The sequence below is a fragment of the Phycodurus eques genome, chromosome 20 (assembly GCF_024500275.1).
Source record: "Phycodurus eques isolate BA_2022a chromosome 20, UOR_Pequ_1.1, whole genome shotgun sequence".
Classification (NCBI taxonomy): domain Eukaryota; kingdom Metazoa; phylum Chordata; class Actinopteri; order Syngnathiformes; family Syngnathidae; genus Phycodurus; species Phycodurus eques.
Genome location: NC_084544.1, coordinates 2099250 through 2126940, shown reverse-complemented (window position 1 = coordinate 2126940; position 27691 = coordinate 2099250). Strand labels below are relative to the sequence as shown.

The 27691-nt window shown below is 46.5% G+C and overlaps 2 protein-coding genes across 8 annotated transcripts in view; one reads left to right on the top strand and one right to left on the bottom strand.

Moving 5' to 3' along the window:
• The window catches only part of ctnnal1 (catenin (cadherin-associated protein), alpha-like 1), a 25466-nt gene extending 12352 nt beyond the window's left edge, over nt 1–13114 (bottom strand). For 2 of the 4 annotated variants that reach the window (XM_061665302.1, XM_061665304.1), the window contains exon 1: nt 12814–13114. In XM_061665302.1, the coding sequence (XP_061521286.1) occupies nt 12814–13108 (295 nt within the window). In that variant the 5' untranslated portion in view covers nt 13109–13114. The remainder of the gene's footprint in view (nt 1–12813) is intronic. The other 2 variants (XM_061665305.1, XM_061665306.1) reach the window with 1 other exon arrangement.
• Nucleotides 11776–27691, top strand: elp2 (elongator acetyltransferase complex subunit 2). Of its 4 annotated transcripts, none has more exons than XM_061665300.1 (22): nt 11776–11860; nt 16950–17085; nt 17183–17261; nt 17986–18056; nt 18140–18281; nt 18373–18450; nt 18526–18590; nt 18665–18734; nt 20400–20564; nt 20646–20729; nt 20967–21067; nt 23148–23276; nt 24045–24395; nt 24475–24544; nt 24604–24699; nt 25175–25232; nt 25399–25471; nt 25788–25971; nt 26569–26690; nt 26766–26896; nt 27223–27336; nt 27440–27691. In XM_061665300.1, exons 2-22 carry the CDS (start codon nt 16954–16956, stop codon nt 27597–27599), a joined length of 2475 nt encoding a protein of 824 aa, XP_061521284.1. In that variant the 5' UTR covers nt 11776–11860; nt 16950–16953; the 3' UTR covers nt 27600–27691. The 4 variants fall into 4 exon arrangements, with proteins under 4 accessions (XP_061521284.1, XP_061521283.1, XP_061521282.1 ...); XM_061665299.1 differs by having other exon boundaries at nt 25731–25971; nt 26766–26813; XM_061665298.1 differs by having other exon boundaries at nt 25731–25971.

The following is a 27691-nucleotide window of genomic DNA, read 5'->3' as shown; positions in this document are numbered from 1 at the left end:
CGAGCGAGGGAACGAGACTTTTTATTGGCAGCGTCGCCACAGGCTGGGAATGCGCCACGAAGACGCCTTCAGGACCACAAAGTAGCAAACTTGACAGGCAGGTGGAAATGAGCCACGCCTCCTGATCACACTGATTTACTCGTGCTATTCATATAAAGAACCGTTTGTCCTATAAGAGCCCAAAATTCTGAGACAGGCAAAATTGGGGACAAAAATGTATGTTCAAAAATATTTGGGGAAAAAAATTTGTGGGCAAATGTTTTTGTGAACAAATGTTCGGATCCCCAAAAATTGGTGGACAAAATTTTGCAAGCAAATGTTCGCGTCCAAACAGCTTGAGTCCGAATATCTGTTGGCAAAAATTTCAAGTTTGCGTCCAAATATTTGCTCGTCATTGGACCAACAGAAGAGGAAGAAAGAAGACGAGGACAAATGAGGATCGAGCGAAGGAGCGTCGTGGCGTGAGCGCAGGCCGAGAACGCCCTCGCGGGACACGCCAAAGGCCACAAAGCGCATTTTTTGTCCGCACGTCTCGCGTCTATAGCTACGTCACGCTATTCATCCGTGCCGGAGACTCCCGCTATTGTCCGCTCGGACGCCATCGAGAGCCAAGGTGGCATTTTACACCATAATGACCGCTAAGAAACGCAGCTCGAAAGACTCGTGTGGAGACACTAGTACAGTGTACTACTTTGCGGTTCATTTTTTTAGCGCTCGCTATAGCTCAGATTTTTTTAAGTGATATATATATATATATATATATATATATATATATATATATTTTTTTTTTACATTTTTACATTTTTTTATTTTGTTATATATTTTTTTTTTTTTACAGTACAGTAATACCTCAACTTACTAGTGACCTAGACTTATCTAGACCCTGTGTATTCAACAAAAATCACGTAACTTACAAAAGTCCACTAGCTCAATGCTAACACACAGTGAAAAACATCATAGGCAGGCTAACGGAACTAGCATCGATGTCGAGTTATAACCCATTAAGCGACGGATATTTGAACACAAACGGTGCAGCAACACGTAAACACACTCCATTCTATTGTACTTTATAACAACATACCTTAATGACATAAATTGAATTAAAAATAATGGAACCGTTTTTTTGACAGATTGCATCTGTTAAATGCGGTTCCTTCTGTTGCGCTGCCCACCTTGGCCCAAAGAGGGTAGTATTAGACAGACAACATCCTGTTCATTGAGGCGTTATTATGAATCCCACTTGAGTTCTAGTAAGTCCTTGCCTCTTTGAAGCAGCCACTCATATTGCAGTGGGATGTGCCCTGCCGAGAATTCAAGTGGGATTCATCATAATGCCGAACTCCTCTCTCAGCTCATCAGTACGACACGGATATTAGAGGAGGATAACGTGTACAGTGGAGCCCGCCGCACGCCCGACAAAAACACAAAACAACAACAACAAATACTAATTGGACACAGATTGGAAAAATAATCAATTTGCGGGTGCCGAACCGCGCTGATGCGGGGGTCCGTTGGATATGATTGTGAGTGCAGTTACGTCTTGATGTCGTTTCTGTTCCTCAAAGGGTTAAAGCACTGCAAACATAGACGCTAATGTGATAGCGGAGCCTTTGGCTGCGGTGCAGTTCTCTCGGTTTGACGTTTAGCTTGACTTCCACTTAAACTGGGAGTCGTATCAACACAAAACAAAGAATAAAAAAAAAAAAAAAAAAAAAAAAAATCGGCCCAACGACGGCTTGTATCTCAAAAATGAGATTTTTTCCCCCCCCCCCCCGATTTTTTGTGGCGCCATATGGAGGCCATTAGCATTTGCCTATGTTGCCTAATGGGCGAATTTGGTTGATTCTGTTTGTGTATTTTGACCCAAGAATGTCAGAACGGTTTTAAACTGCGAAAAGTATTCTCTAATGTTTTTACGAGCGAGTGTTTTCGGCCTTTGGGTATCGGCACGAAGGAGGGAGGCCGCCGACGCGTTTCCCGGCAGCGCCGCCGTCCTGCTGCCAGCTCTCCCGGCCGGCGACTTCCCGAACGCCCCGACGTGCCCCCTCCCCCCTCGGCTGCAATTATCTCTCAGCGGTCTGCAGGTTTCCCGTTGCGGCGTTTGAGAGCGTCTGTGTTTGAGAGCCTCCTTCGGGCCAACTCGGCACACTCACAAACCCTAACCCTGCTTTCTCGAAACCTGGCATTTTGCAATATAGCACGTGACGAATATCAGGTGCGCTGGCACGCACAGTCGGCCTTGAGCAGGACGCCTCGGCTTGAAACCCTAACCCTTGTTTAAACTCATAAGGCTGGCCTTAAATCCCAACTTGAAACCCTAACCCTGGCTTGAAACCATAATGTGCAACCCTAAACCGGTCTTTAAAACCTGACTTTGAAACCTTAACACATTCGAAACGTTAGCTCAGGCAATTTGGAATTTGATACTCTGATTGGCAACCTTAACTCCGGCTTGAAACCCTAATTTGAAACCTTAACCCAGGCACAAAAAAATTAACCCAGTCTTGAAACCCTAATACTATCTTGAAATTCCAATTTGAAACCTTCAACCTTGTTTGAAACCCTACCCCTTTTTTTTGAAACTCTCATTCTAAACTCTAACCCCTGGCTTGAAACCAAAATGTGAATTAGCAAGATTTATCGGACTTCTTTTGTCGATGTGCTTAAGAGTAACATATCCTCTCTCTTGAAACAATAAAACCAAGGACCAGGAACTTTTCCCCGCAGGCTTGATATAAAGTCCGTGAAACCGGAGAAGAGGAGCCGTCTGCTGCTGATAAAGAACGAGCGATAAAGCAGCCGAGGGAGGGAAGAGCAGATGGACGCCTGCGATGGGCCCGATAGCGGCGACGGCGGCGAAAGGAACGAGGGCAAAAGCGCCAGCGACGGAATCAATTTCCGTGTCCGTCCTGACAAACACGAAGCGGCATCCGCTCGATTTGCCGCGTCGACTACAATCGGAGGTGAAGCGAGACGGCGAAGGCGAGCCGGGGAATCGATCTCCTTGCCGGAACAGGAACCGTGACGCCAAACCACTGTCACCGTTCAACACCCGTTGTTAGCCTCGTTAGCTCAGCACATATTGTGACTCAGACTCACGTTAGCAGAGCATTATTTTACAGATAATACAAGAACTTTGCTTCGGCCTGCCTCAAAGGTCGCGAGTCTTGATTTTTGAGGGATTCCAAAGATTATGTGGACCACCGTATGGAATTTTGGCCTCAAGTTACTAGCATAACGTTAGCATTTTGTCAAACGACAACATTTGTATTTATTTTGTGGCTGATACATGTACATGCTTGTCAATTTCTGAGGGATGCAAATGACAATCCAGTAGCATAGCTTTTGGGCCTTTCGCTAGTAACGTAACATTAGCATTTTGCCTAACAACAGCGTATCATTGTTTTATAGACAATACAAGTAAATGCCTGTTGGTAAAAGGATTTAGTTCAGTATGCGGACGTCCATGTGGCTTGCTAGCTAATGTTAGCAACTTCAGCTAAACACAGCATAACATTATTTTGCAAATAAAGTACATTGCTTATCTTCAAACAGTCGATTTTTGTGAGGGATTCAAATGACAATGGGAAGATCTGATGGCTTTCAGGCCTTGCGTTCTATGCATAATGTTAGCATTTGGAGCTAAAACCGCATCGCGTTATTTTACAGAACTGCTTCGCTTGGAGCAGACAAAGGTGTCCCCGTTGTTTTTGACAACTGAATATACGGGCGACTGCAGAACTTTTTCAAATCCTTGAGCTGGGGCTGCAACGATTAATAGAATAAATCGAATAATTTGATGACAAGGTCGAAGAAAAATTTCTGCCTCGAAGCTTCGCTGTTATAGTTTTTCCATACTGGCAAATGTTGCATGCTTCAATCTGAAATAAGTTGGTGCTCATTCGCTGACACCCACGTCAGTCACCAGGCCATGCCCAACCTTTAGAAGCCATACACGCTCAAAGTCACAGATACTGCGGTCTAGAACGTGAGGATAGCGACCCCAAATGGACAGAAGTAATACTTGCACCTCACACACACATTACTGTGCTAAGAACGCAGAATCCATTTTTATCCGATTACTCGATTAATCAACGGGATAATCGGTACAATACGCCATTCACAAAAATATTAGCTAGCTGCAGCCCTAGCCTTAATGGATTCGGATTAGATGTGAGTTTTCGGACTTTGAAGTGAACATCCAATGAAAAACAAAAAAAAAACAAGGTGGGCACAAAGCCCGAGTTTGAACAAACAAGCAAGTCACAAGTCGGCTCTTGTGTCGTCCGCCGAGCGAGCGGAGTTTAATGGCCGGGTAATTAAATAAAGTCCCCGGCAGGATCAACCCGACTGCTTGCCAACTCGGCCTTGGAGAACATTCCATCAGTCATCAGGATGGGTAATTACACATAATGGACAAATAATAGCGTGCGGCGAACAGCGTGGCGGCTTCCCACAGCTACAGAACGATGTGCTAAAGAAAAAGTAGCATGAAGAGGGAACGTCCTGACCTAAACACAAAAGCCGCTCGGCCCGCCGCTCGGCGACTTATTTCTGCGGGATAAAAGACTCCGCCTGAAGGAAACGGTCTCACCCCTCTTTTGCTTTTGATGGGAACATAGGTCGGCAGGTGTGCGACGGGGGAAAAAACACAGACAAAAGTGAATGACTTCATCAGTTCATCAAAACCAGCAGTTGAGCCTTAAAGGGCGAAGATGACTCAAGGCCTTCGGGCCTATAAAGCATTCAAGAGACTTGTGACCCTTGACAGAATGCACCGGCTGGAAACATGAGCGCTGAGAAGGAATGCCGCCCCCACCCCATCCAGTCGCCGACATCTTTCAACATAATGGCCCGTGTTGTGACACCCGCCGGCTTACGTCACGATCCGCCGTTGCACATTCACGGAGTCACGGAGTCGGGCCCGCAAGTGCCAAACAAACCCAAGACAATGATTGCAGTTTGTGGCGAAACAGCCAATCAAGGCCTGAGCCTGCTTGCGATTGTGCCACTTTGAGCAAGTTCCCTCGTCGGAGTCCACCAAAGACACAATGACAGCTTCAAACCAAGATGGTTGACTTCGTGTTCATTTTCTGGCACGGATCTTTGAGACTTTTTCGTGCGTCCTGTTATAACAGACGTGTCCACCCAATTGGGTGTCCAATGGTCAATGTTTTTCCTGACATTCCAAAGATGTAGTGGTGAAAAGGTCCCTCCTTGAACAACTGGATTGCTATTTATAGGAAGTGGCTGACTCGTTTATTGATAGCGCGTCCGAGGGTTTCTTGGCCGAACCCCCCAACTCCCCTCCCCTTGTCGTCTTGCCCAGAAATAGTGACGAGATGGGAACGTCGCACCGTTCCCCCGATAAGAGCTTACATGCCGTTTCGGTGACACGCCAAGGTTGGATGATGTCCACGTACGGAAACGCTGGATTATCACCAAGGAGATAAAACTCTATCTCTTCCCGGCAGGTTCGAGACCCAAAGATGTGTGAGAATCGTAGCAAAAGACCGCAGGACTGCTGTGACTCCTTCAACACTCCCAGGACGGAGATATCCGTTTCAAGTGACGGCCTCTCCGCTTTGTGCGCTACCTGGAGCCTTTGGCTCGGGTTTCGCCCGGCCGCATAGCTAATGAGTTGATCCGGGGACAGCAGACTCTCTGGAGAGATTTAGATTCAAAAGTGAGAGGCCGGCAAGGCGGGGGCTCGCGATAGGAAACAAAACGAGGAAACCGGGCAGGACGGAAAGCATTTGAAAATGAGCCGGCACACAGCCGCATGCAGTCGATGTCATCTGTATGAACGGTACAGATGCGGAAGGGGGTGTTGAAATATTCCGAGGTAGCGTCAGAGGGAGGGCGAAGACTGTGTGGAAAGCTGGGACCGGGTTAGGAAGTTTCACACCGGAAAGAAACGACGCTCCCGACTTTGCCGCTCATCTAATTATCTGACTGCAAGAAGAGAGCTCAGTCAGACAAGACTGAGCTTCTGGTCCGTCTGAAAGACTCCCGCCAATAATGCCGCCTCTACTGGTATCCAAACTCGAGCGCCTTTCCTGCCAACTTCCTGGAAAATTGCCGCATCAGAAGTGCAACGGCAGAGCCGGCATTTACTTATCAGTCTATCGGACGGAACTGAGCGAAACAGAACATAGCCGTGTCCGTAGGGCGAATCGTCTGACTTCTCAAATAGCTTCAGCGGCGTGACAAAGGCGAGATCTCGGCAGATAGTCGCGAGCCGGCATCGGGGTTCGAGGTTTAACATCCGATACTGGCACGGCAAAGTCCCGCGTCGGTGAGTTCCGTCCGAAAGACCACGAGCGAAGAAAGGCTCACATTTTGTGGAAAATGAGCACCTTTCGCACCGCCTCGCTGACAAAGTGCCACATCAGTCGGATAACGTCAGCGACAACTGCTTTCGACCGAAAACCTAGGCAAGAACTCGCGGGGGTCTCGGCCTTTCAACTTCACACTCTGGCCGGAGAGCGCCATCCTTTAAGGACGCCGGACTTCGTTTGATGCGCGTCGCCTCGCAAACACAACAAATTGAATCATGTGACATTCAGTACAACTTGGAAAACTTTACCGCTGGTGAAAAAGATTAGAAAATGTTTGTCATTGGCCGTTCCCTTTCTACGTCCTTCACGTTGGCTTCGTTCTGTCATGTAAAAGCTCATCTGTCTCAAAAGAAGTCATTATCTGGAAGGGGGAGTGAAAAGCAATTAACGCTTACGAGGCAGACCGAAGGCCGTTCTGTCGGGAGCGGAAGAACGAGAAACTTCGTCTGCCGCACTTTTTCTCAATCGCGAGGAAGAGGCGAAGCTCGAGCGAGACGCCCCGACCCGAAGGCCTTTAGCCCAGTTAGCGGAAAACGCCAACAGAGGAGCTTTGAGGGCAGCCGCGTGACCGCAAGACTGCGCTCATGTGACTCCTGCAGCATTAGCGCATTAGCGTCACCACCGCCTGCTTTTCGGCTTTTGGAGCGTTGCGCACCGACGGCACGAGGCCACAAAGAAGATCACACTTCGGTAAGGCAACAATGGGGGAAGGCAGAACGTAGCAAATGCTAAGTGTGAGCAATCTCTAATAAATGACAAAGTTAAACTTAAGAATACATATACGCGCCAATCTTTCCTTTTTAGGAAGCAAACAATGCGCAAAGTAACAGTTTGAAAAGATTTAATACCGTTTCAAATGAAGCTGCAAAATTCTCGAGTAAATTAAATCTTGAATCAACGGGGCATCTTTGGATTGGATATGTAAAACTGAAATCCGAGTTCCTCCGAGATCACAAATGCTCTTTTGCGGAATGAATTTGAGTCAACATGCCCACGGACACGATGGGCGGCGGCCATCAAAGAGCGCTATCGCTCGCGTAGCTCGCGGGAAACGATAAAAGGTGGCTGCCCGAGATGCCGCGGCACGCCCGCCCGAGAGTCGCATTTCGAGTCCTGACCGAGCGCGAAAGCCGGCATCCCTCCGCACCGCCTCGCTCGGCTTGGTTTGAGTCACGTCCAGGAGTGCGTGTGGGGGTGGGGTCGGGGGGGCAAAGGGTAAAGGGACACCACGTCACGCTACATTAGCCGCCACATCCCCGCTGATACAGATCGCATCCTGTCTATCTGATTGGCCTTTGGTCTGCGCGCAGTCCGCCGTGACGCCACGACGTCCCGAGATCGTCATCATCGGATTAAGCGCATCTTTCTCTTGGTGTAGCAGCATGAGGTTCACCGCCCAAGATTATTCCCATATGCCTCATTCAGTACAGTAATGCAGAATATGCATATTGTTAAACAGCAATTACAAAAATCATGAAGAGTAAAAAAATAATAATAAAAAAAATTGTACATTTAATAAAAGTTGCGTACGTCAAATGTAGATTTAATAATTACATTAAAAAATTAATTAATTATAAAGTACTTAAATTCAATCAATTTAAAAAAAATGCAATTTTTTTTACACTTTCAAAGTAAACCGAGCAAGTAAAAATAAAATCTAATACATTTGACACGTACATTTTAAAATGAAGTTTCACAATTAAATCAAATTAATAAATACAAAATAAATGCATTTTAAATTTACATTTTAAAAGGAAATGTGACAATGATAAAATATCACATTTTTAAAATTTTAAATCAATAAGTCTAAAATAAATACATTTCAATTCAAATACATTAAAAGATCTCCAATAAATAAATACATTTTAAATCAAAGTAAATCAATTCATCTAAAATAACGGCACTAAAATTAAAATAGATTAAAACAGCTCAAATAAATGATTGTTAAATTAACTAGGAAATCTAAAATAACATTTTAAATATTTAATTTTAAATGTAAGAACTAAAACAGGAACTACAATATAAACTAATTTATAAATAAAATGTGTATTTGCTGGCCCAGTGGGTATTAAATTTAAAAATCAAACAAACAATAATCATGAAATAATCTGGTTAATATTATTACAAAATATAACAATATGTATAATATGTACCAGCACCAACATGACCACAAAGTCGACGGAATGATGATGTACGAGTTCATCGCTCCAGTAAGACGCTTTTTGCACGTTCATAATGACGCTGCACTAAGCACTCATCTCCCAGCCAGTCAGCAGACTTGAAAGACATTTATTTCCCCTTGTTAAGTAGCCCCCCCCCCAAAAAAAAATAACACCTTCTTTATTTGGTCCAACATTTGCTACCTCAAAGCGGCCACTTGGTACCTGACAAGGATCCTTGACTATTATTGGCCTGCAGTGGCTTTTAGGCTCCATTCACACATGCAGGGTTTCAACAAGGACAGAGAAAAATGACCTCATCACTGGCTTATAATACTTTCATTAAACCGTGAAGCTAAGATACAATCATTGGTCGTAAGTTGTCGGCCCGCCAACCGACACGATGTTGCGCCTCGGCAACGGTCGAGGTGAGTTGTTGTTCCTTCCCTACCCTCGAGTCTTATTCAGCGGTCCGGTAGAAAAACACACTTTTCATGCGGAAGAGCGTTAGCTGCGGAGGAGTCGACGGAGCCTTTTATCAGCACTTAACGAGAGCGAAAAGAATCGATGGTGACTCCCGGGATGATCGCGGCGTGGACAGACAAACAAAGCTGTTTACCAGCATTGAGAGGCCACCCGCTCGCTAATAGCACGGCGCTTACGTCATCGCCCAACAAGCCAATCGGACGGAAGTCACCGCGCGGTCGGGAATTGAGGGTTCGCTCTCCGTGGAGAACTCGACTCACTTTGCAACAAGCGGCAATTTGCCAAGAGAATTACACACCGAGTGGTTCAAACAAACGCATGACTTTGGCTCAAACGAGAAGCCGCTAGTTCAATGTTAACACGCGATGCAAAACGTCATAGACGAGCTAACGAACCTAGCGTCAACGGTGGAGTTATAATGTCTTTATTTTGGAAAAGTACAAGGAATAACGATTCGCGTGTGATTCACTAGTCATCTGTTACTACCCATGCGAGTAGCTCATTCGCTGACTGACCCACACGTCACTCACCAGGCCTTTTAAAGCTACACACATTCAAAGTCACGGATACTACAGTGTATAACGAGAGACGGATTGACCCCGGGTGGACAAAAATAGTACCTGCCCCACACATGCATATTTTGTGTTAGTATTGTTGCTTCAAAATAAGAAAAACAAGGTGAAAAAAATTAAAATCAAAAAAAATCCTCATGACAAATAAACGCAAATGAATTTGATAAAATGGACGAATCGCCCCGATATAGTTGGTGTCAACGTGGTTCGCGATGACGGCGACACGAGGCCTGCGCGCCCGCACCGCAGGTTGATCGCTTTGGTTTCTGTTGACTCAAAGCAAACAAGCGCACATTCCAAAGCACACGCACACACACACAGATACACAAACCCGACTCGCGCATTCGCAGTACAGTACACACAAAAGACGATTATCTGAGGAAATATGGCAGCAGCCTTGAAGGAAAGTGCGAGAAAATACAAGATAAGATGTTACAGGACGGTTTGGCTTTCGACAACGTCGGCGGGGGGGGGGAGCTCACGCGCAAATTAAGAGACAAAAAAATGTTAATGCGTCGCTCAAAATCGCATCCTGGAGCTTTTGTTGGGGTTTAAAAATATGCAATACAATTTGAGCAACAAACAAAAATAAGCCTTTGAATTGCATCATGAGCACAAATACAACTTATTTCTATTGTGCAAAGTGCAAGTGTAAATAAACTGGCGACAGGAAGCAATCGAAATGAATCATAATAATATGCTCAATTTCCCATTTTTTCACTAATCAATACTATTGGTCAGTCCTCACGTTGTCTGTTATTTTTACGCATCATCTTGCACACTTGAGCGGTCTGAGAAGTGTCGTCAAACGTCTTCGTCACTGTGCGGGCGCTGCGTGGCGTTATTAGAAGATCATGAGACACATTTGAATCAACTTGTTTGGCTAAAAATGAATTTCTGTCATGCCTTGTGCAGAAGGAACCGGTCAGCCACGAGGGTACATTTGCGAGTCAGCTCATCGTTTTATTTACTGTATCGCTCATGGCGCGACTTCGAAAAATGTTCGAGACCAAGTTGTTCGGAAGGCTCCATTGGCCGAACAATTGTTCCAGAAAAACGCAAAATCCCCGTCGCAGCCGATCAAACCCCGAACGCCTCGCGAGGGCCGAAGACCGGCCTGCCCGCGGCGCCGACAAAGTCCTCCAGATTAGCGCCGATCGCCCCGAAGCGTCGCAGGTACTTTTACTCGCTCGCCAATGACATCACAGTCGGGGCCCCGCCATTAGTATGGCGATGCCGACACACGCGCACACACAAAAACAAAAAAACGGACCGACTTCCTACAGACGGAAGCTAAAAAAACAAAACAAAAAAAAGAGAGAGACCTCCTCAGTGTTGCAAATGAGTAGAAGTGACAAGTCATCATGCGGTGAAAGCCGGGGCGGGGGAGGCAGGAAGCGCGGAAAGCGGAAATGGAAGCACAAAGCATCAATAAAAGTGGAGAACGCGCAAGCGTGAGTAGAGCAGAGCTGGGCGGGAACGTGTTCGCGCGGGAAAAAAAAAACATGGAGTCTGCCGGGGCTTGTAATGACACGGCGGCGGGAGCGCGGCTGGAGAAGAGGACTCGGGAAGATCGGGAGAGCGCATCGGACAACACTGCCGATTTTCTCATTTCCTGACCCGTGGGAATCTAATGACACAACAACAACAAAAAGTCTGCGTTTAAGGTGGCGCTACTACTCTGCTTTGATATTTTCACAATGAACCCATCGTAAATATATTCTTCTCGCATTCAAGTGTGTTACAAATTGACTGGAACGTCGTACAGTATCTCGCAACGGCAACTCGTCAGCTCACTTTGCTTGCGACGTAAACTTGAAACGCTGACGGGACGCAGTAGCTTGAAACAATAACTCGTAACAGCGACTTGTTGCATTTACACCAAACAGGAACTTTCGAACAGTAACTTTTTCCAGCAATCTGTTGCAGTCACCTGAAGCGATGGCTTGCAAGTGGCAAGTGGCCAATCAGCAGCAGCCCTGTTGTTGCTATCGCGCCTTTTCCAGGAAGCAGCTTTCGCGGTGCTTCTGATTGGCTACTTCTAATCAGGCTTTGAAACACACTCACTTCCGATTGGCTAACACAGGACTTCAAATTCCTCCTGCCCACGAGCCATGTGATCTGGAACGAAGCCGGCCGTGATTGGATGATCCCCTGCCGGCCCCGCCCCCCTCCCTTTCTACTGAATGACATCATTGGGAAAAAAAACAAAAAAACGGAAAAAAAAACAGCCCTCGGAAAAATCCTTATCAGTATTGCAGAGCTCTGTTGCTACGGAAACGTGTTGATTGGGAAGAGCAAGGTAAGACTGACGTAAATATGATCTTTGAAGCACAATAAAATAATAGCATAAATGCTAATGTGCCTGCTAAATTCAGACAACGTACGCACATTCAAGTCGATTCAAATAAGTCTTTGACAACTCAGCGGTCAGGCGTGCAACGGCGCGAGTCGCAAGCAGCGCAAATTACGATTGGATAAATAAAATCAATTCGGCGTCGCAGCGAAAACTTCACCTCCGCAACTCACGCTTTTCACGCCAACCTTTTCCAGCAATTTTTGCTCACCTCGTCGTACGGCGACACGTTCGCACGATATTTCGGATTCCGTCCGAAATATCGTGCGAACGCTGAGACTGAAACTCAATTGCGCCAATGGCGAGAACGGGGCCGCCCATATCGCCCGTACCAGAAACCGCCAACGCTTTTTTTGTGAACGTCGAAATTACAGACGTCGCGTCCGAAATATCGCGCGAGCTCTGAGACTTGAACGCTAACAGTCCTGCAAGAACTCAAGCGCGGACGTTGAGGCTGCGAGAGTCCAGCGTTCCGTTCACACTTGACGCGAGCGAAAATGCCGACACACGGGCATCGTCCTCCCGTCCACCGTCGCGTGCATGTTGGCTTGCGAACTTTCGGCGAACTTTCTCGGGAAGTGCACGCAACAAAGAGAGGTACATTTGTGTGCGTGCGTGTAGTTTGTTGGTCAAAACGCACACGGTGTGTGTTGTGTTATGTAATCTTGCAGGTTCTGCCCAACAACAGTCCAACGTGAGCAAAAACTTGCACGGGGGTGGAGAGAATAAAATAGAATAAAATAAAAGGCAAAGTGTCATCTGCGCCACTCGCGCTCACTGCGGAACAACACGACAACAAAAGTGTGTGTGCGCGCGCGCGTGCGCGTGTGTACAACAATACAACACGAAAAGAGCACAAAAGAGCCCAAACTCGCCGCGGGTTCGATATTCGGACAGACCTGAGACACCAGCGGGATCAGCGTCTGCTCCACCGAGCGAGTTTTGATCTCCAGGCCGGAGTCCGAGTAGCCGCACGGAGGCGAAGCCATGCCCGCCGAGCAGCGCCTCCCGGCCGGCCGCGGGGCTCCGGAGTCCGGTCGCGGCGCTTCTCCGTTTGCGGCGACCGCGCCGTCGATCCGATATGTGGTGCGTGCGCGTCGACGACTGGGGGGTGAGAGCGCGGACCGCCGCGCACCAACCGAACACCGCCACCGCTGTGTGGAGGCGCGTGCACGCGCGGACGTGTGCAGCCATGTGCAGCGTGACTACAATGGGAATGTGTCCACACCACTAGTTGCATATTTACACCTCATTTCCGTCTTCGGCAAAAACTAAAAAGAAGTTACCAACTTTATTATTATTTTTTTTTTTGATTGATCATTCGTCGCGATGCTGCTTATTATTTGTGAAAGCTTTGAGTCAGTTTGTAATTCGAAAAAGCTCGAATTTTCTTTGTATCTTTTTCTGTGCGTGGTACGCAGGCTCCCTCTCGTGGTACACGAAAGAATCGCTTCCCAATTTCTGTTCCGTTGTATTTCACTTTTAAATGCATTTGACCTCGACGCACTGATTGTTGGAAAGATCTATTGAGGTCCAATTGTTTGGGGACTTTTATGTGCAATACAATTTGCACTGAATTGTCATTTGATTACAGATTTTGTTTTTCTTTTTTCATTTGAGAACAGTGTAATGTTCAAAGTGTGCATGTGACCATCAAGATTTTTCTCTCGAAAAAAAGTTCCTCATTTTTGATGAACACTTTGGCCTACTAGACTGTTATATTTTAATGCTGGTCACTATGGCGGTACTTGGAGAATGAAGTGTTTTTTTTTTTCGAGGTCAAATGTCGGAGAACGAAAATCCATATTTCAATATTCACATCAAAAAATAAGTCATTTTGTTGTTGCTTTTTTTTATGGTTCAACACGCAGCAGGTCAGTTTGAACCATTTGAAGGTCAAAACTAGAAAAATATATTTCAAGTTTTTACATTTTAAATACTCATGTGAGTATTTTGTAATTTTTGTGAGAAGAAAAAAGATGAAAAAGTCATCGTTTCGCCTTTTTTCTGTGTCGGTAAAACTAACAAAATAAAAACAATAAAATGTCTGGGGGAAAAAAAACAAAACAACGATCACAATATACGCGACGCTGCTGCTTCATCACCCCAAGAAGCCAAAGAAAAAGCCAAAAGCCTTGAAAAGCGCATTGCGTCTGGATTTGTGTGGAAATGTGCCATCCCTCCATCGGGATTTATGGAGACTGCTGTTGTTTTTCAAACAAAACCTTTTTGACAACACTATTAGCAATTTCTGCGAACTGCTGTGAAGACTGAATGGCGATTGATTTACTTGACGACAGCCGTTTGGGAGCAGGAAATGCTGTGCAAAAACATTGTTACTGATCTTCATAACTTGATAACCGGATGGCACATTTCTCCAAAACAGACATTTTTCCCGGGATCGTTTGTTCACAGGACGCCGTGGTCGTGATTTGTGCAGGCAGCGAGACGGGACGAGAGCGCACGTCGTCGGGAATAAGCAGGTTGAAACTCGGGATTAAAAAAAACAAACAGACAAAAAAAAGAGCAGGGACGGACGGTTGCCTTGGAAACACTCACCTTTGCATCTGCTGCTTTGTTAAGGCCAACGTGAAAGGACTTGTTTTATCTCCTACGTTAGCATATTTGCGTCTGATATCTTGGCTCTGAGGTAACTCAAGGGGGGGGGGGACCACTTTGAGGCTTACCTGGTCTTGACAGCCACCTGCAGCTGAACTCAAGGCTGAGCTAAGAGGTCAAACTCAGGTTAGTGTTTTTGGCTCACCTTGGTTATTATGACAAGAAAAGGTCAAAATCCTTGAATAAAAACATTCCTTTGCACTGGAGTCAAATGCTAACGAGGAGCGGGTCCTTCGTCTGCCAAGTCGTCGCCACCTCGGGCACTGACGGGCTCATTTCCATTCAATGCCCCCCCCAAAAAAAAGCTAAATAAACATAAGACGCTCTCCGTTTCTGCTCTTACATCACCAGCGGCATACTGAGGATTGTAGGATGAATAATAACAACGAATAGAATCTTTGTGGGGTGGTTTCATAAAGTTTAAGCAGCAGATATTTCAACGCAAGCAGTGCATTGACACATGTAGACGGATAATATAGCTATACGCGCATGCATATGTTCTTTATCCTCTGCGAAGAACGACTAATATGACTGCAGCTCATTGAGGAGCTAAGACCAACTCCTTCATGTATATCTGTGTAGCTCTATTGTACTGCCCCCAGGTGGCCAAAATGCACACAGCCGAAGGAGCAGCACAATGTCCATTGAATTGAAGCGAGAAGAGTGACAAAAACGGTTGAACTTAATGAAGTGGTCACGGACTTATTGAAACGTGTATGTGAAGGCACCGCCGTATTTTCGAGTTGTTTGGGCAGAGGATCAGATGGAAATGGTGATAAATGATGAAAAAGCGGCAATCTTTTTGTTTATTATTTCAGCTACGTCAAACAACAAACGATCCCTGCCTTGACATTTGTAATTTAGATTCTCAATTTTTTTTTTTTAATCAGTTGAAAGCTTATGAAAAATAGCCCTCATTCTTTTTTAACTTAGCTACCCAAAAACATCTCTGGTCCCTCACAGTCTTTAAAATGAATAGAAATCATGCCTCGGTATAGTTATATCTGCATTTCTAGCGTGAATAAAAAGAATGATTGGAGAGGGGAATGTATTGATCTGGCTTTCGACGTGTTGTGCGGAAATCACTGAGTGTCAAGAGAATTGTCCACCCGCCGGTCACTTTGTTGACCGTAAATAAATCCCTTGGCCCTCCACTCGCCAGCAATCGCTCTTGCGTGGCTTCATTTTGCCACTTCACCGTGTCGTGCTGTCGTTCCCGACAGCCCGACAACTCGTCGTGACAAAAAACATTTGAAAAGGCCTCGGGGCTTTTTATGCAACAAGCACGATAGCTCAGCTGCGACCAATTATTCACCGCAGTCTAAAGTCGGGGAAGTTGACATAGTGACTGTCATGTCAGCAGTGTGTCAAAATGGGCTTATTTCGCTTGTCTGGGGTTGGACTTGCTGTGAATGAATGTTGAAATAAATGCCGTGTGTTCCATTTTGTTGTCTTTACATCAAACGTCATTAGATTTCATTCTTGAAGCGTACGAATGGATCAAAGAAACTTGGAGCACATTGTATACTGTATATACTGTATCTATGCAGTATTTTAATTGGAATATTTTGCCACCTGGCGGCCATATTTTCAATGCGCACTTGACGACTATTACGAATTTTATTGTAAACAAAATAAGTGTATTGTTTTATTTGGTTTTCTTTTGTTTTTTTTCCAATTATTGTTATGATGATGATGATGATGATGATGATATGATAATTATTTTTATTCTCGTTGTTTGTTTAAAATTGGATTTTATTTTCAGTTAAATTATTATTCGTATTATTTGAATATGAATGATTTTAATACTGCTTTTAATTCATTATTATTTAATGTAATTTTCATTATTATAATTTTTTCTTTCATTGTATTTTATTTTATTTAACTTTGGTTTTGTATCACATTTTGTTCAGCATATTATTTTGTTGTATTTTATTTCATTTTCATTTTCGTTATTACTATGATGATTTATTTTATTGAGTTTCATTTTCTCTTTCGACCATATAATACTAACACGTATACAAGTACTGCTACTGAAGTGGAACACAGGTTTTCAGTTTTTTTGTGTATCATCTTTGTTTCATTGTCATTATTTTACATTTAGTTTCGGTTTCATTTGGTTTTTACTAATATTGCTATTAAGATTTTGATTTGATTGTATTTTATTTCATTTCGTCTTGGTTTTGTGTCATATCTTCATTTTTATTATATTGCTTTTAAAATTGTATTACATTTTATTCTTTTTGTACTTTATTTTAAATGTAATTTGATAAAATTAATAATTATAAGTTAATATATGGATTATTATTGTTGTTATTATTATTATTATTATTAAAGCGGAACCATTGCGACGCAGCTCGGGTTTCACTCCGACCGCCCTTAAAGTGTGACCCCACCTCCTGCCGTCTTCCCTCAGCAAGATGGCGGCGCTCCGGCTCGAAACTTGCCATGTCGCCTGTTCGGCCAACAGGACGCCCAACGTCGTGTCTTGGGGCCGCGGGGGGACGCTCGCATTCGGGACGTGTAACTCCGTAGCCCTGTACGACCCCCAGGTAGGGAATAAAGGCGTTTTTGTCACATTTGGCGGGCAATTGCAAACGACTAACTAACTACGAGCTAAAAACACACCTTTGGGGCTTCCCATGGCAGGAAAGAAGAGTTTTGTCAATGCTGAATGGACACACAGGAAGAGTGAACGCAGTCCAATGGGTCCATAAGGAAGATTGCGGTGAGTCGGTTGTCGTGCTAAAGCTCCATGCTGTGGTGTGATTCCGCAAACTTCCATCTAGGGGGCGATGTTGCGTTGTTATTGTTATTTACCATGCGCTAGCCATTAAAGCAGAGATTTTTACACTATTTTGAAAGGTGTCATGTGTCTTAATAACATATATGTGATATGCTTTCGGCAACAACTGTACAGAGCAATCAATAAAAATGTAATGAACTTGTTTATTTACAGTGGATATAAAAAGTCTAGGCGGCACGGTGGACGACTGGTTAGAGCGTCAGCCTCACAGCGCTGAGGACCCGGGTTCAATCCCCGGCCCCGCCTGTGTGGAGTTTGCGTGTTCTCCCCGTGCCTGCGTGGGTTTTCTCCGGGCACTCCGGTTTCATCCCACATCCCAAAAACATCCGTTGATTGGAGACTCTCAATTGCCCGTAGGCATGACTGTGAGTGCGACTGGTTGTTTGTGTCTATGTGCCCTGCGATTGGCTGGCAACCAGTTCAGGGTGTACCCCGGCTCCTGCCCGATGATAGCCGGGATTGGCTCCAGCACGCCCGCGACCCTAGTGAGGAGAAGCGGCTCAGAAAATGGATGGATGGATAAAAAGAAAAGAAAAAAAAAAATGAGATCAAGATAAATCATTGTAAAACTTTTTCAACTTTTGTGTGTGTGCGTGTCCCTTTTTAATCTGATGTTCTTCTTCTGTTCTTATGTTTCAAACCGCAGGTCCCGAGACCCACTTGGTCTCAGGAGGCTCGGACAGCCGTCTGCTGGTCTGGGCCGCTCAGAATGGCAAGGTAAACCTCCGCCGAGAAACAGGATATTATTGTTGTTTTTTTTTTTTTGTTTGTTTGTTTTTTTAAGACTCATTTCCATGCAGTTTGACCAGTCGGTGGAGTGTAAAGGCCACACGGGCGCCGTGTGCGCCGTGGACGCCATCTACGCTGGCGCGAGTATCCTGGCGGCCTCTGCGGCGGGGGACTCCAGCGTCCGGCTGTGGCTCTGCGGTGACGCTGAAGAGGGTACGAGCTGGAGGAAAAAAAAAAAATCAAAATTACAATCTGAAATCCCGCCGCTACATAAATAACAGTTATTTTTGTTTGTTTTCTCCAGCCGAGTGCCTCCACACGCTAACATTTGGCGGCGGGTTCATGATGGACGTCTCCCTGGCCCTGCTGCCAGGCACCAAAGGTACACCGTGTACGAGCTGTGCTCATTATTTTCCCGACTTGTCATACGTACGCCGCATCTGTCTCCCCTTCGCAGTTCCCGTTCTGGCCTGCGGGGGCGACGACTCTCGGGTCCACCTGTACGTACAATCCCGGGAGAAGGTGAGCTCGCACGTGCTCATTGCTCGCAATCTAAAGAAGGGAGCGAAGTTTGACGTTGAAAAGTTCCTCCGCAGAAGCTGCGGAGAGTGATGATGCTGCAGGGACACGAAGACTGGGTGCGTGGTGTTGCCTGGACGTCCGCAGGTGAGTTTTGACGTGCTCGTCTGAGACGCCGCCTAAACGGGTCGCCGTAGGAGTGGAAAATAAACAAGTTACTTGAAAAGATTTCAGTGGCGTTGATAGCCAAGTCAGTCAACAGGCAAGCTGCCTAAATTGCAAACACTGCAAATGATGCTGTCGCTGTGTCGTCGAAATTGATACATCGGAATGTATTCTGGCGAGGGACAATTTTTTGGCCCGACGAGTTTGCGGTAGAAATGGAAGGTAAACGTGGACGATTTTTGTTTGGGAGTTTACTTGTAGTTGTGAATGTGCCAAAGGTACGTGTCGCTGCGACCAGCAGAGGGCGCAATTAAAGCTCAAGCCACAGATTTGCTGCCTGAACGGGCCGCAGTAGGATATAGACAATAGACGCTGAATTATTAACTATACTTCCAATTGTTGCGATGGCATATATAGCCGCAGCCGGCAGACGGCACGAGTAAGTCGGTCGGCAGGTTTGCCGCCTATCGGGCAGAGTCCAAGCCTCCGTTTTGGCGTCCGCCCAAAACAAACACTCATTAACTTTAATGGCGCGGTGTCACCCGTCGACAAACAATCAAGACCTCCTCCTCCCCGCTCCCGCCTCGCCGGCCCGAGCGTCGCCGTTCATCACGGCGCGGAACGAAGGCCGGCGGAGCGAACATCGCTCACGCGCCCAGACGGCAGAGCGTGGACCTTTTGTTTACCGCCTGCCGGCGGGTATTTATTGCCCCGCTCGGGTGTCACGGTTCTCCACGGCCGCTGCGTAACACACACGAGCGAGGTGCACTACGACTACGGTGTACACACACGACTACTACAAACACAACAGATTCTATTACTACTACTATTACTCATCGACAGTGTTGGGAAGGAACTAATTACATGTAACGAGAATACGTAATTTAGTGATAAAATGTATGTAGTTGAAATCCATTACGTTACTGCGAGAAAATGTGCAATCAATTAAATTACAGTTACTTTTGGAAATGTTCCTGATTACAATTTTAGTTACATTTGAAAAATAGCCATCAAAACATTTTTTTTCATATCACGTCCTTCATTCAAAAGCCAACACTTGCGATTGGCTCTCTCTGGTCATGTGCCATGCCGCCGTACTTTCAAACATGACAAATGTGACCTTGAAGCGCCACCTTGTGGTGCGATATATTAGTTCGTCTGAAATTTGGAAAAGGATGGACTCATTGTTACACTTTTGAACACACAAAAAACGAAAAGTTTCAACTTTTTTTGGACGAAACGTTCACTTGGTTTATGAGACAATATTGTCCAAATTGTATTGTGCGCGTTTGTCATGACATGAACACAAATACAGTATAGAGGAAACATCCAAGGGTCCTTTTGATGCATTCATTCAAATAAAAAAAAGTCACCAAAATGTAATTAGTTCTATAACTTTAGGAAAATAATAGAATTTTGAGATTGTTGTTGAATTATGTAAAATCAATTTTCATCGGATTAATCGATGGGATAATCGGTAGAATACTCAGTTCTGCAACCTTGTCCCCCCTAATTGTTCACCCTCCACCGCTAAATATCGTACACGAAATATGAATCTGTGAATATGCAGGGGATCACTAGATGACGCCGTATCATGCGTCTCCAATCAAGGCCACTAGCGCTACTTGCGCTTTAATGTGTGCGCAGGTGGCGAGCTGCTGCTGGCCAGCTGCTCGCAGGACGGTCTCATCCGAGTGTGGCGGCTCGGCGCCAAGCCCGGGAGCGCCGCCCGGGCCGGGGGCGAGCGGGACGACGGCGTCATCAAAATGAAAGAGGACCTTTTTCGAGTGGACGAGGAAGAAGAGGACGGAGGCGAGCGACGCCTGACGCTAACCGGCGAGCTGCCGGTGGGCTTCCGCTCGTTTTATAGTTTGTGCGTTTTTACGTCTCCAGCGTTCGCCGTGGCTCTGGAAACGGTTTTGACGGGACATGAGAACTGGGTGTACGGCATCCACTGGCAGCCACCCTCTTACAAGGGTAAGAAAATATGAAGGAAGAAACTATGTTGTTGTGAGGGGAGGGGAGGAGCTTCATTTAGTCATGCCGTAGCCTCACTAAATAGCAAAAAAAAAAAATCAAAACAACAAAGCTATACTGGCCGTGTGGTGGCATTTCCAAGCAAATACTGGCAGATTTGCGCCGGTCGCGTCGTGGCCTGCTCCCTATTCCGCAAGTCGAAAGTGAAGTCGGCGGTGTTTCTGTCTCCCCCCGCAGGCGGCGAGCGGCAGCAGCGCCTCGGTCTGCTCTCAGCCTCCATGGACAAAACCATGATTCTCTGGACCCCCGACCAGGCCTCCGGAGTCTGGATGGAGCAGGTGAGTGTGTGCTGGTGACGCACGCTCGCTCGCTCGCTCGCTAGCAGTGCTTTAAGAGCTTTTGATCCTCCCCGAGCATCCTCTCGCTTCCTGTCAGTCACGTTCTCTCTTTCCCCGTCTGTCTTCCTCTTCCCTCGCTACGCTCTCGCCCTTTATCCCTCCCTGCGTTCCCCTCCCACCATCTGGCGCTGTGTCGTTACAGGGCTAAATTTAACATAAGCTTGGGCAACAAAGAAAGAAAGGAAAGCGCTCTCCCGGCCGTCTGCACCGCGCAGCGTTATTTATTTTTCATGACTTCAATTTGCACCCTCACATGAACTCCACACAAGCCACAGTCTCCGCTTTGCTGCAGCGGGCCGCTTTGTCGCCGCCCGCAGTCTCCTCTGGCATAAAAGTTCTCTTTCGGGTTGAAGCTTTTCGACGAGTTTCCTCTCGAGGGTTAACGAATCAAAGCTTCGTGCCGAGTCGTCGTCGGAATAACGTGGACTCAACTCGCCTGAGCTAAGCGCCGAACGGTTACGCATTGTGACATCGTCGAAGGAGCTGACCGGATGATGCTCACGTCTCTCCAACCAATCACATTTGTGCATGTTCACGTTCAAAAAAGTAAAAAGAAGTAGTTAGTCGTGAAATTGAAAAACAGATTGAGCTCTCCTGCGCTAAACGCTAAACTGTTAAGCATTGCGACATCGCCGAGGGAGCTGATTGGACGACGCCCACTAGTCTCTCAATCAATCACATTTGTACACCTTCAAGTTCAAATGAACCCGCAGAGCGATTAGCACCCGACGCGACGCACAAAGGTGGTCGGCGTACAAGAAAATCATTATGTGGGTGTTTGAAGTTCAGTCAGGTGGGAACCATCTTTATGCCGCCTCTTACATAGATGCGTGTGTGTGCGCGTGTGTGTATATTTTGCATCTCACACACTCGCTCTCCTCAAAGGAGAGGCAAGCGCTTTGAACTGACTGGTGCCTCGTCTACGCAGCAAGCTTAACCTCACGCATCCGCGCACTCGAGCGCGCATCAAAGGCGCGCTGGCGAATTGAACTGGAATTAGCATTTTTGTCTCTTTTGCGAGCGAGTGCTCATAAAAGCGCTCGGCGCTTCTTGGGTGTCCCCCTCGCCCCCCGCACACCTCGCCTGAAGGAGCGCTCGTGTCTTTGAGATTGAGATGCATTGCGTCGGTGTTGGCGAGACAAGCTAACGCGGCGCGGCGCTAATTAACGCCTCAGACTGACCGCGGCGTGACCTGTGACACCTGCAGGCTATGTTGTGAGTTTTGTTTGAATTTCGACAAGGTTAGCTAAATTAGCACCCCGCTAGCGTTTTATGTCACAATGCTAAACGGGCTAGGTAAAAAAAAAAAAAAAAAAAGTGTTAAATATCAATATGCATCATTTCATTTCAATGTTTCCATTTTCAAATCAGTTCTGCAACATTCCTCGGAAATCACAATGTCCCATCAATAGTTAAATTGTGTAATTTCAATAATGCAACGAGAATGGATTATTATTTTATTAATAATTTATAATTAATAATTTACTAACCATGTAATAAAATTAATAAAAAATGTTGAATGTGCAGTAAACAAAGTAAAAGTAAAGTTTTATTCCAAATTTATTATTTACAATGAATACGTTAATCAGTTATTAAATACAAACAAATTATGTAATTTTTTTTAATTGTACTTATTTGTTTTCTGTTATTTACAATAAATGAGTTAAATTATTCAACGAGATAAATAACAATAAAAAAAATGAATAAATACATTTCATTCAACCAATATTGGGGGGGGGGGGGGGGGGGGAAACAGCAAAATTAATGTAGCAAATGTAACAGAACACCCGATATTAAAAAAGGTCGGCGGGCTGGATTCAAGAACAAAGTGTGCCATAATTTGGCTAGCTATTATGCTATCACGCATGCGCTTTCCGTTAGCATGTGTTTGTTCAAATGCTACTTCCGCGCAGTTACGCTTCCGGCTCTACGGGTATGATGACCCTTTTTTTTTTTTTCCAAATATGGTTGAAACATTTGTTTTGTGGGAATTGAGGCTCTTCCCTCACCGCCCCCGCAGGTTCGTGTCGGGGAGGTGGGCGGCAACACGCTGGGTTTCTTCGGCTGCCAGATGAGTCCGGACGCTTCCATGATCCTGGCTCACGCTTTCCACGGCGCGCTCCACCTGTGGAGCGAGGACGCCGACTCGGTCGGTATCGTACGGAACCGGCGTCGGGTCGCCGTGGCGCTTAGATCAAGCAATTTTAAAGGAGATATCCCCCCCATGATTTAAAACAGTCACCAGGACTGTAAATACTACTACTAATAATAATACATGGCAGGATTTCGTCAAAATACTCCAAGGATGCAAAGATTTGACGTTTGTTTTATGCCGTGGTGAAATTGGCTCGTTTTAGGGGCACTTTTGTCTCATGCGATGTGCCACCTTTCATGCTGGGTGCAGCATTTCTTTTGACTTATAGATAACATTTTTAATACATTTTTTTTTTTTTGATACTCTTTACCGCAATACCACAATTTTATTGCAGATATTTGAATACTTTTTACGACAGATACTACTTTAAATACTTTTCAGCACATTTTATACTTGTTTTAAAAATACATTTTACTACAGGTACTATTTTGAATACATTGGTTTTTTTTTTAACCACTGATACAATTTTTAATACATAATTTTTTAAATGCTTTTCACTACAGATACTATTTGGTCAGGCTTTTTTTACGGCAGTCATTTTTAATACTTTTTGTTTTGTTTTACGACAGATATTATTTTTAATGTTTTTACAGTGTATACTATTTAGTTTAAACACTTTTCCCTATAGGTACTTTTCCAAGTTTTTACTTGTCGTAATTCTGCCCTTTCCGAAATTGTCCGATAACTTGGATTTCCTTGGTTGTTGAATTTGGTGTCCAAACACGAAAAGTCCGTTTTCTCCAATTTGCCCAAATCTGTCAGGGCGTGTGGCGACCCGCCGCGGTGCTGTCGGGCCACTTCGACGCGGTCCAGGACCTGAGCTGGGACCCCGAGGGCGAGTTCGTGCTCAGCGTGAGCTCGGACCGGACGGCCCGACTCTTCACGCCGTGGAGGACGACGGCGGCGGGGGAGGAGACGCGCCCCAGCTGGCACGAGATCTCGCGGCCGCAGATCCACGGCTACGACGTGCGGTGTCTGGCCGCGCCGGGCCGCTTCCGGTTCGTGTCGGGCGCCGACGAGAAGGTCCTGCGCGTCTTCCGGGCGCCGCGCAATTTCGTGGAGAACTTGGCTAACATCTCGGCGACGTCCAGGGACCGGCTGCTGGCGTCCGGCGTGAGGATCCCGTCGTACTCGGCTAAAAACGTACCGACGCCTTTCGCTAGACCGGACTTATCCGCGTTGTCCTCGGCAGGACTTCGCCGAGCTACCCGAAGGAGCCAGCGCGCCCGCGTTGGGCTTGTCCAACAAGGCCGTCTTTCAAGGTACCGTCAAGTCGCGGCTCTGCGCTCGCCGCTCTGACCGTCGTCGCTTTGACCGACAGCCGATCGCTCGTCATCGAGCGAAGACGGAGACGAGAAGTTCAGCGGCGCCTCCGACCAATATCGCGAGTCCCACTTCCGCCCCATCAACTTGACCGGTACGCGACTCGGTCACCGATCGCGAACGCCTCATTTACTACTACCGCCGCTGCTACTAATGAGTTTAACATTATTATAACTCATACAAGTTTACAGATAAGCATTAGTAACATTACTACTGCTACTAGTAGTAGCGCTAATAGTGAAGTTGATTTAATTCAGCCCTTAATCAAGAAAGTCTCAAAGGGCTTCACAGGCCCACAGTTGACACTAGTCGACGAGTTGACTTGTCAAGTCTACTAGTATGCCACAGTGACCTTTAGTGTGACGTCGACTAGTCTCCATTAAGAAGCTGCATGTCATCTTTTCACCATCTGAGAAGACGCTACATTACTGTACTCCAAAAAATATCAATGATGTCATCAGCGACGAGTTGACCTCTATTACCACGGCAACTGTGTGTGTCCAAACAATCCGAGGCATCCCGTGTGTGTGTGTGTGTGTGTGTGTGTGTGTGTGTATGTATGCATGCAGAACCTCCACCAGAGGATCATCTGCTGCAGAACACTCTCTGGCCCGAAGTCCAAAAACTGTGAGTATCCACCGACTTCGTACTTGCACCTGAAGTTCCAGCAACTTTCAGTTCTTGTTTATTCCGAGAACTAAAAAGTTCCAATCGCATGTGTTGATCACCTGCAAACCAAAAAGTCCTCGTAGCCCAGAGCTATTGTTTGAATGGTTTGTCCTCTTCCCGCCAGGTACGGCCACGGATTCGAGATGTTCTGCCTGGCGACCGACCGCGGCGGGACGCTGGTGGCGTCGGCGTGCAAGGTAACGCGGCGGTACCGCTGTACTTCCGGTGGAGAGAAAAAGTCTACACGCCCCTGTTCAAAAGCCGCCTTGTAGTGATGTTAATAGAATGCACCCCAGCGGGGGGAAGTAAAAGTAAACAACCGAGATAATGTGGTTGCAGAAGTGTACGCACCCTCTCGTACTCACACAGCACTTCATCAAAACATTTTGACATTCTCTTTCTATTAAGTTTTCATAAAATGTAGTCCCACTTGTCTTTATTAAAAACACACCACAGAAACAAGGATGGTGTTTTTTGAGGGGCGTTAACGGCGTTCGCGTCGCTTTGCGGCAGGCGGCCAAGGCGGAGCACGCGTCGGTGCTGCTGTGGAGCGCGGCCACGTGGCGCCGCCTGCAGGCGCTGCCGTGCCACGCGCTGACCGTCACGCAGATGGCGTTCTCGCCCGACGCCGCCGCGCTCTTGCTCGTCTCCAGAGACCGCACCTGGTCTCTCTGGCGCCGACGACAGGCCGCCCCAGGTACTGCGATTGCTACGACTCGCTTCAATACGCGTCGTACGAAATACTTCTCATGCTTCAAGCACCACCACCACTCCGACTACTTGTTATATGATTACAATGACCAGTCATTCTTCGAGTACGACTAATACTATGACTACTACCATTCAAACTATCTATTACTACTATTGCTAGTACTACCGCTACAACTGATTTTTGTGATTCCACCACTGCTGCTACTTCTTTTACTAATAGTACTCCATTTACTACGAACTATACAACTTGTTCTAACACGACTACTCCTTGCTTTGGAACCGTTGGTAATTGTAATAGCGGCACTGAAACTTCTAGTTCTACTACTACTACTGGCTGGTACGACTATTCACACGGGTACATTGGACGCTCCACATACTCGCGCTTCAGCACCCGTGGATTCACAATGTTTTTTAAAAAATTGCCCCCCCCCCCCGCCATTTTTCACATTTTCTTATTGGCGATATATCCACACACACAAAAACAAAAACAAAAATGCTTAACTCCCGCAAATACTGCGGGTCCACTATACTGTTAATACCGACTTGTTGCTTACTCACCTCCATGTTTGTTGTGCGTGCGCAGAGCCCGAGTATGGTTTGTACGCGCGCACCACGAAGGACACGTCTGTGCACAGCCGCATCATCTGGTCATGTGACTGGAGTCCCGACGGCACGTACTTCGCGACGGCCGGTCGCGACAAGAAGGTGACCCGCTGGCCGCGTCAGTAACACCAAGTACCGCAACGTGCACTGTCGTAGTACGCGCCGTGTGTGTTCCAGGTGATCGTGTGGGGACCGTGCGCACAGGACCAGCGCGAGGACTCCGAGGTGAAGCCGTGTTCCTCCATCTTGGATGTGGGCGATTCCGCGACGGCCGTGGCGTTCTGCCCTCGACTCAATTCGGACGAAAGGCACACACGTTAATATTACAATGACGAACTGAACTACTACTTCAATTTCGTTAGCCTAATAGCATAGCTGTGAAAGTCATGTTTAAATGTTTTTTTTCAATGGACTGAGGTCAGTGATTCTCAAAAGTGTAGCATTAGTACCTTGAGTGGGTCGCAGACTCCCTCTAGTGGTGCGTGACATAATCACTACCTAAGTACAGTTCTTCCTTTTAGCATTTTCCTCTTTAAGAACTGCTTGTGTAATTGAGGTACAATTGTTGTGGACAATCCGTTTTCGGGAGGATGTTGATGTTTTCTAAAGATCTCTCCATCTTCTTGGTCCTCAGTTACCTGCTGGCCGTGGGACTCGAGTGCGGTCGGATGATTTTGTTCGGGTGGAGGCCCGGCGGAGATCCCGCCGGGGGGCAAGACTGGATCAGATACGGAGGAACAGACCGATCGTATCCTTCCGCCGGACACTGAGAGACGATGTCCGTCTCTCCGTCTCCATAATAAATGTTTAGTCTCGTTGTACGAGTTCACCTTGACCGCGTCGTCCGGCAGGCAAAGTCACACCCGTGCCGTCAAGAGGCTGCGCTGGCGGCCTCGCGCGGGTCGGGCCGGCCGGGCCGGCGCCCCGGACGACGGCGCCTGGCTGCAGCTGGCCAGCGCCGGCGCCGACCACGCCGTCAAAATCTTCGACGTCAACACGGAGGCTCTTTAGCGCCGCCTGCCGTCGCCCTCGTGCGCAGAGAACTACGAGAAATCGTGTTGCTTTTGTATTTACGGTGACCAATAAACAAAATGTTGTTTTTA

What these genes read in the sequence shown, in the direction of transcription:
- elp2 (XM_061665298.1), top strand. Translation starts at nt 16,954, where the DNA reads ATGGCGGCGCTCCGGCTCGAAACTTGCCATGTCGCCTGTTCGGCCAAC. An exon ending in TAGCCCTGTACGACCCCCAG is followed by an intron (nt 17,086 to 17,182) that starts GTAGGGAATAAA and finishes TTCCCATGGCAG; the next exon opens with GAAAGAAGAGTTTTGTCAAT. An exon ending in CCTGCTGCCAGGCACCAAAG is followed by an intron (nt 18,451 to 18,525) that starts GTACACCGTGTA and finishes TCCCCTTCGCAG; the next exon opens with TTCCCGTTCTGGCCTGCGGG.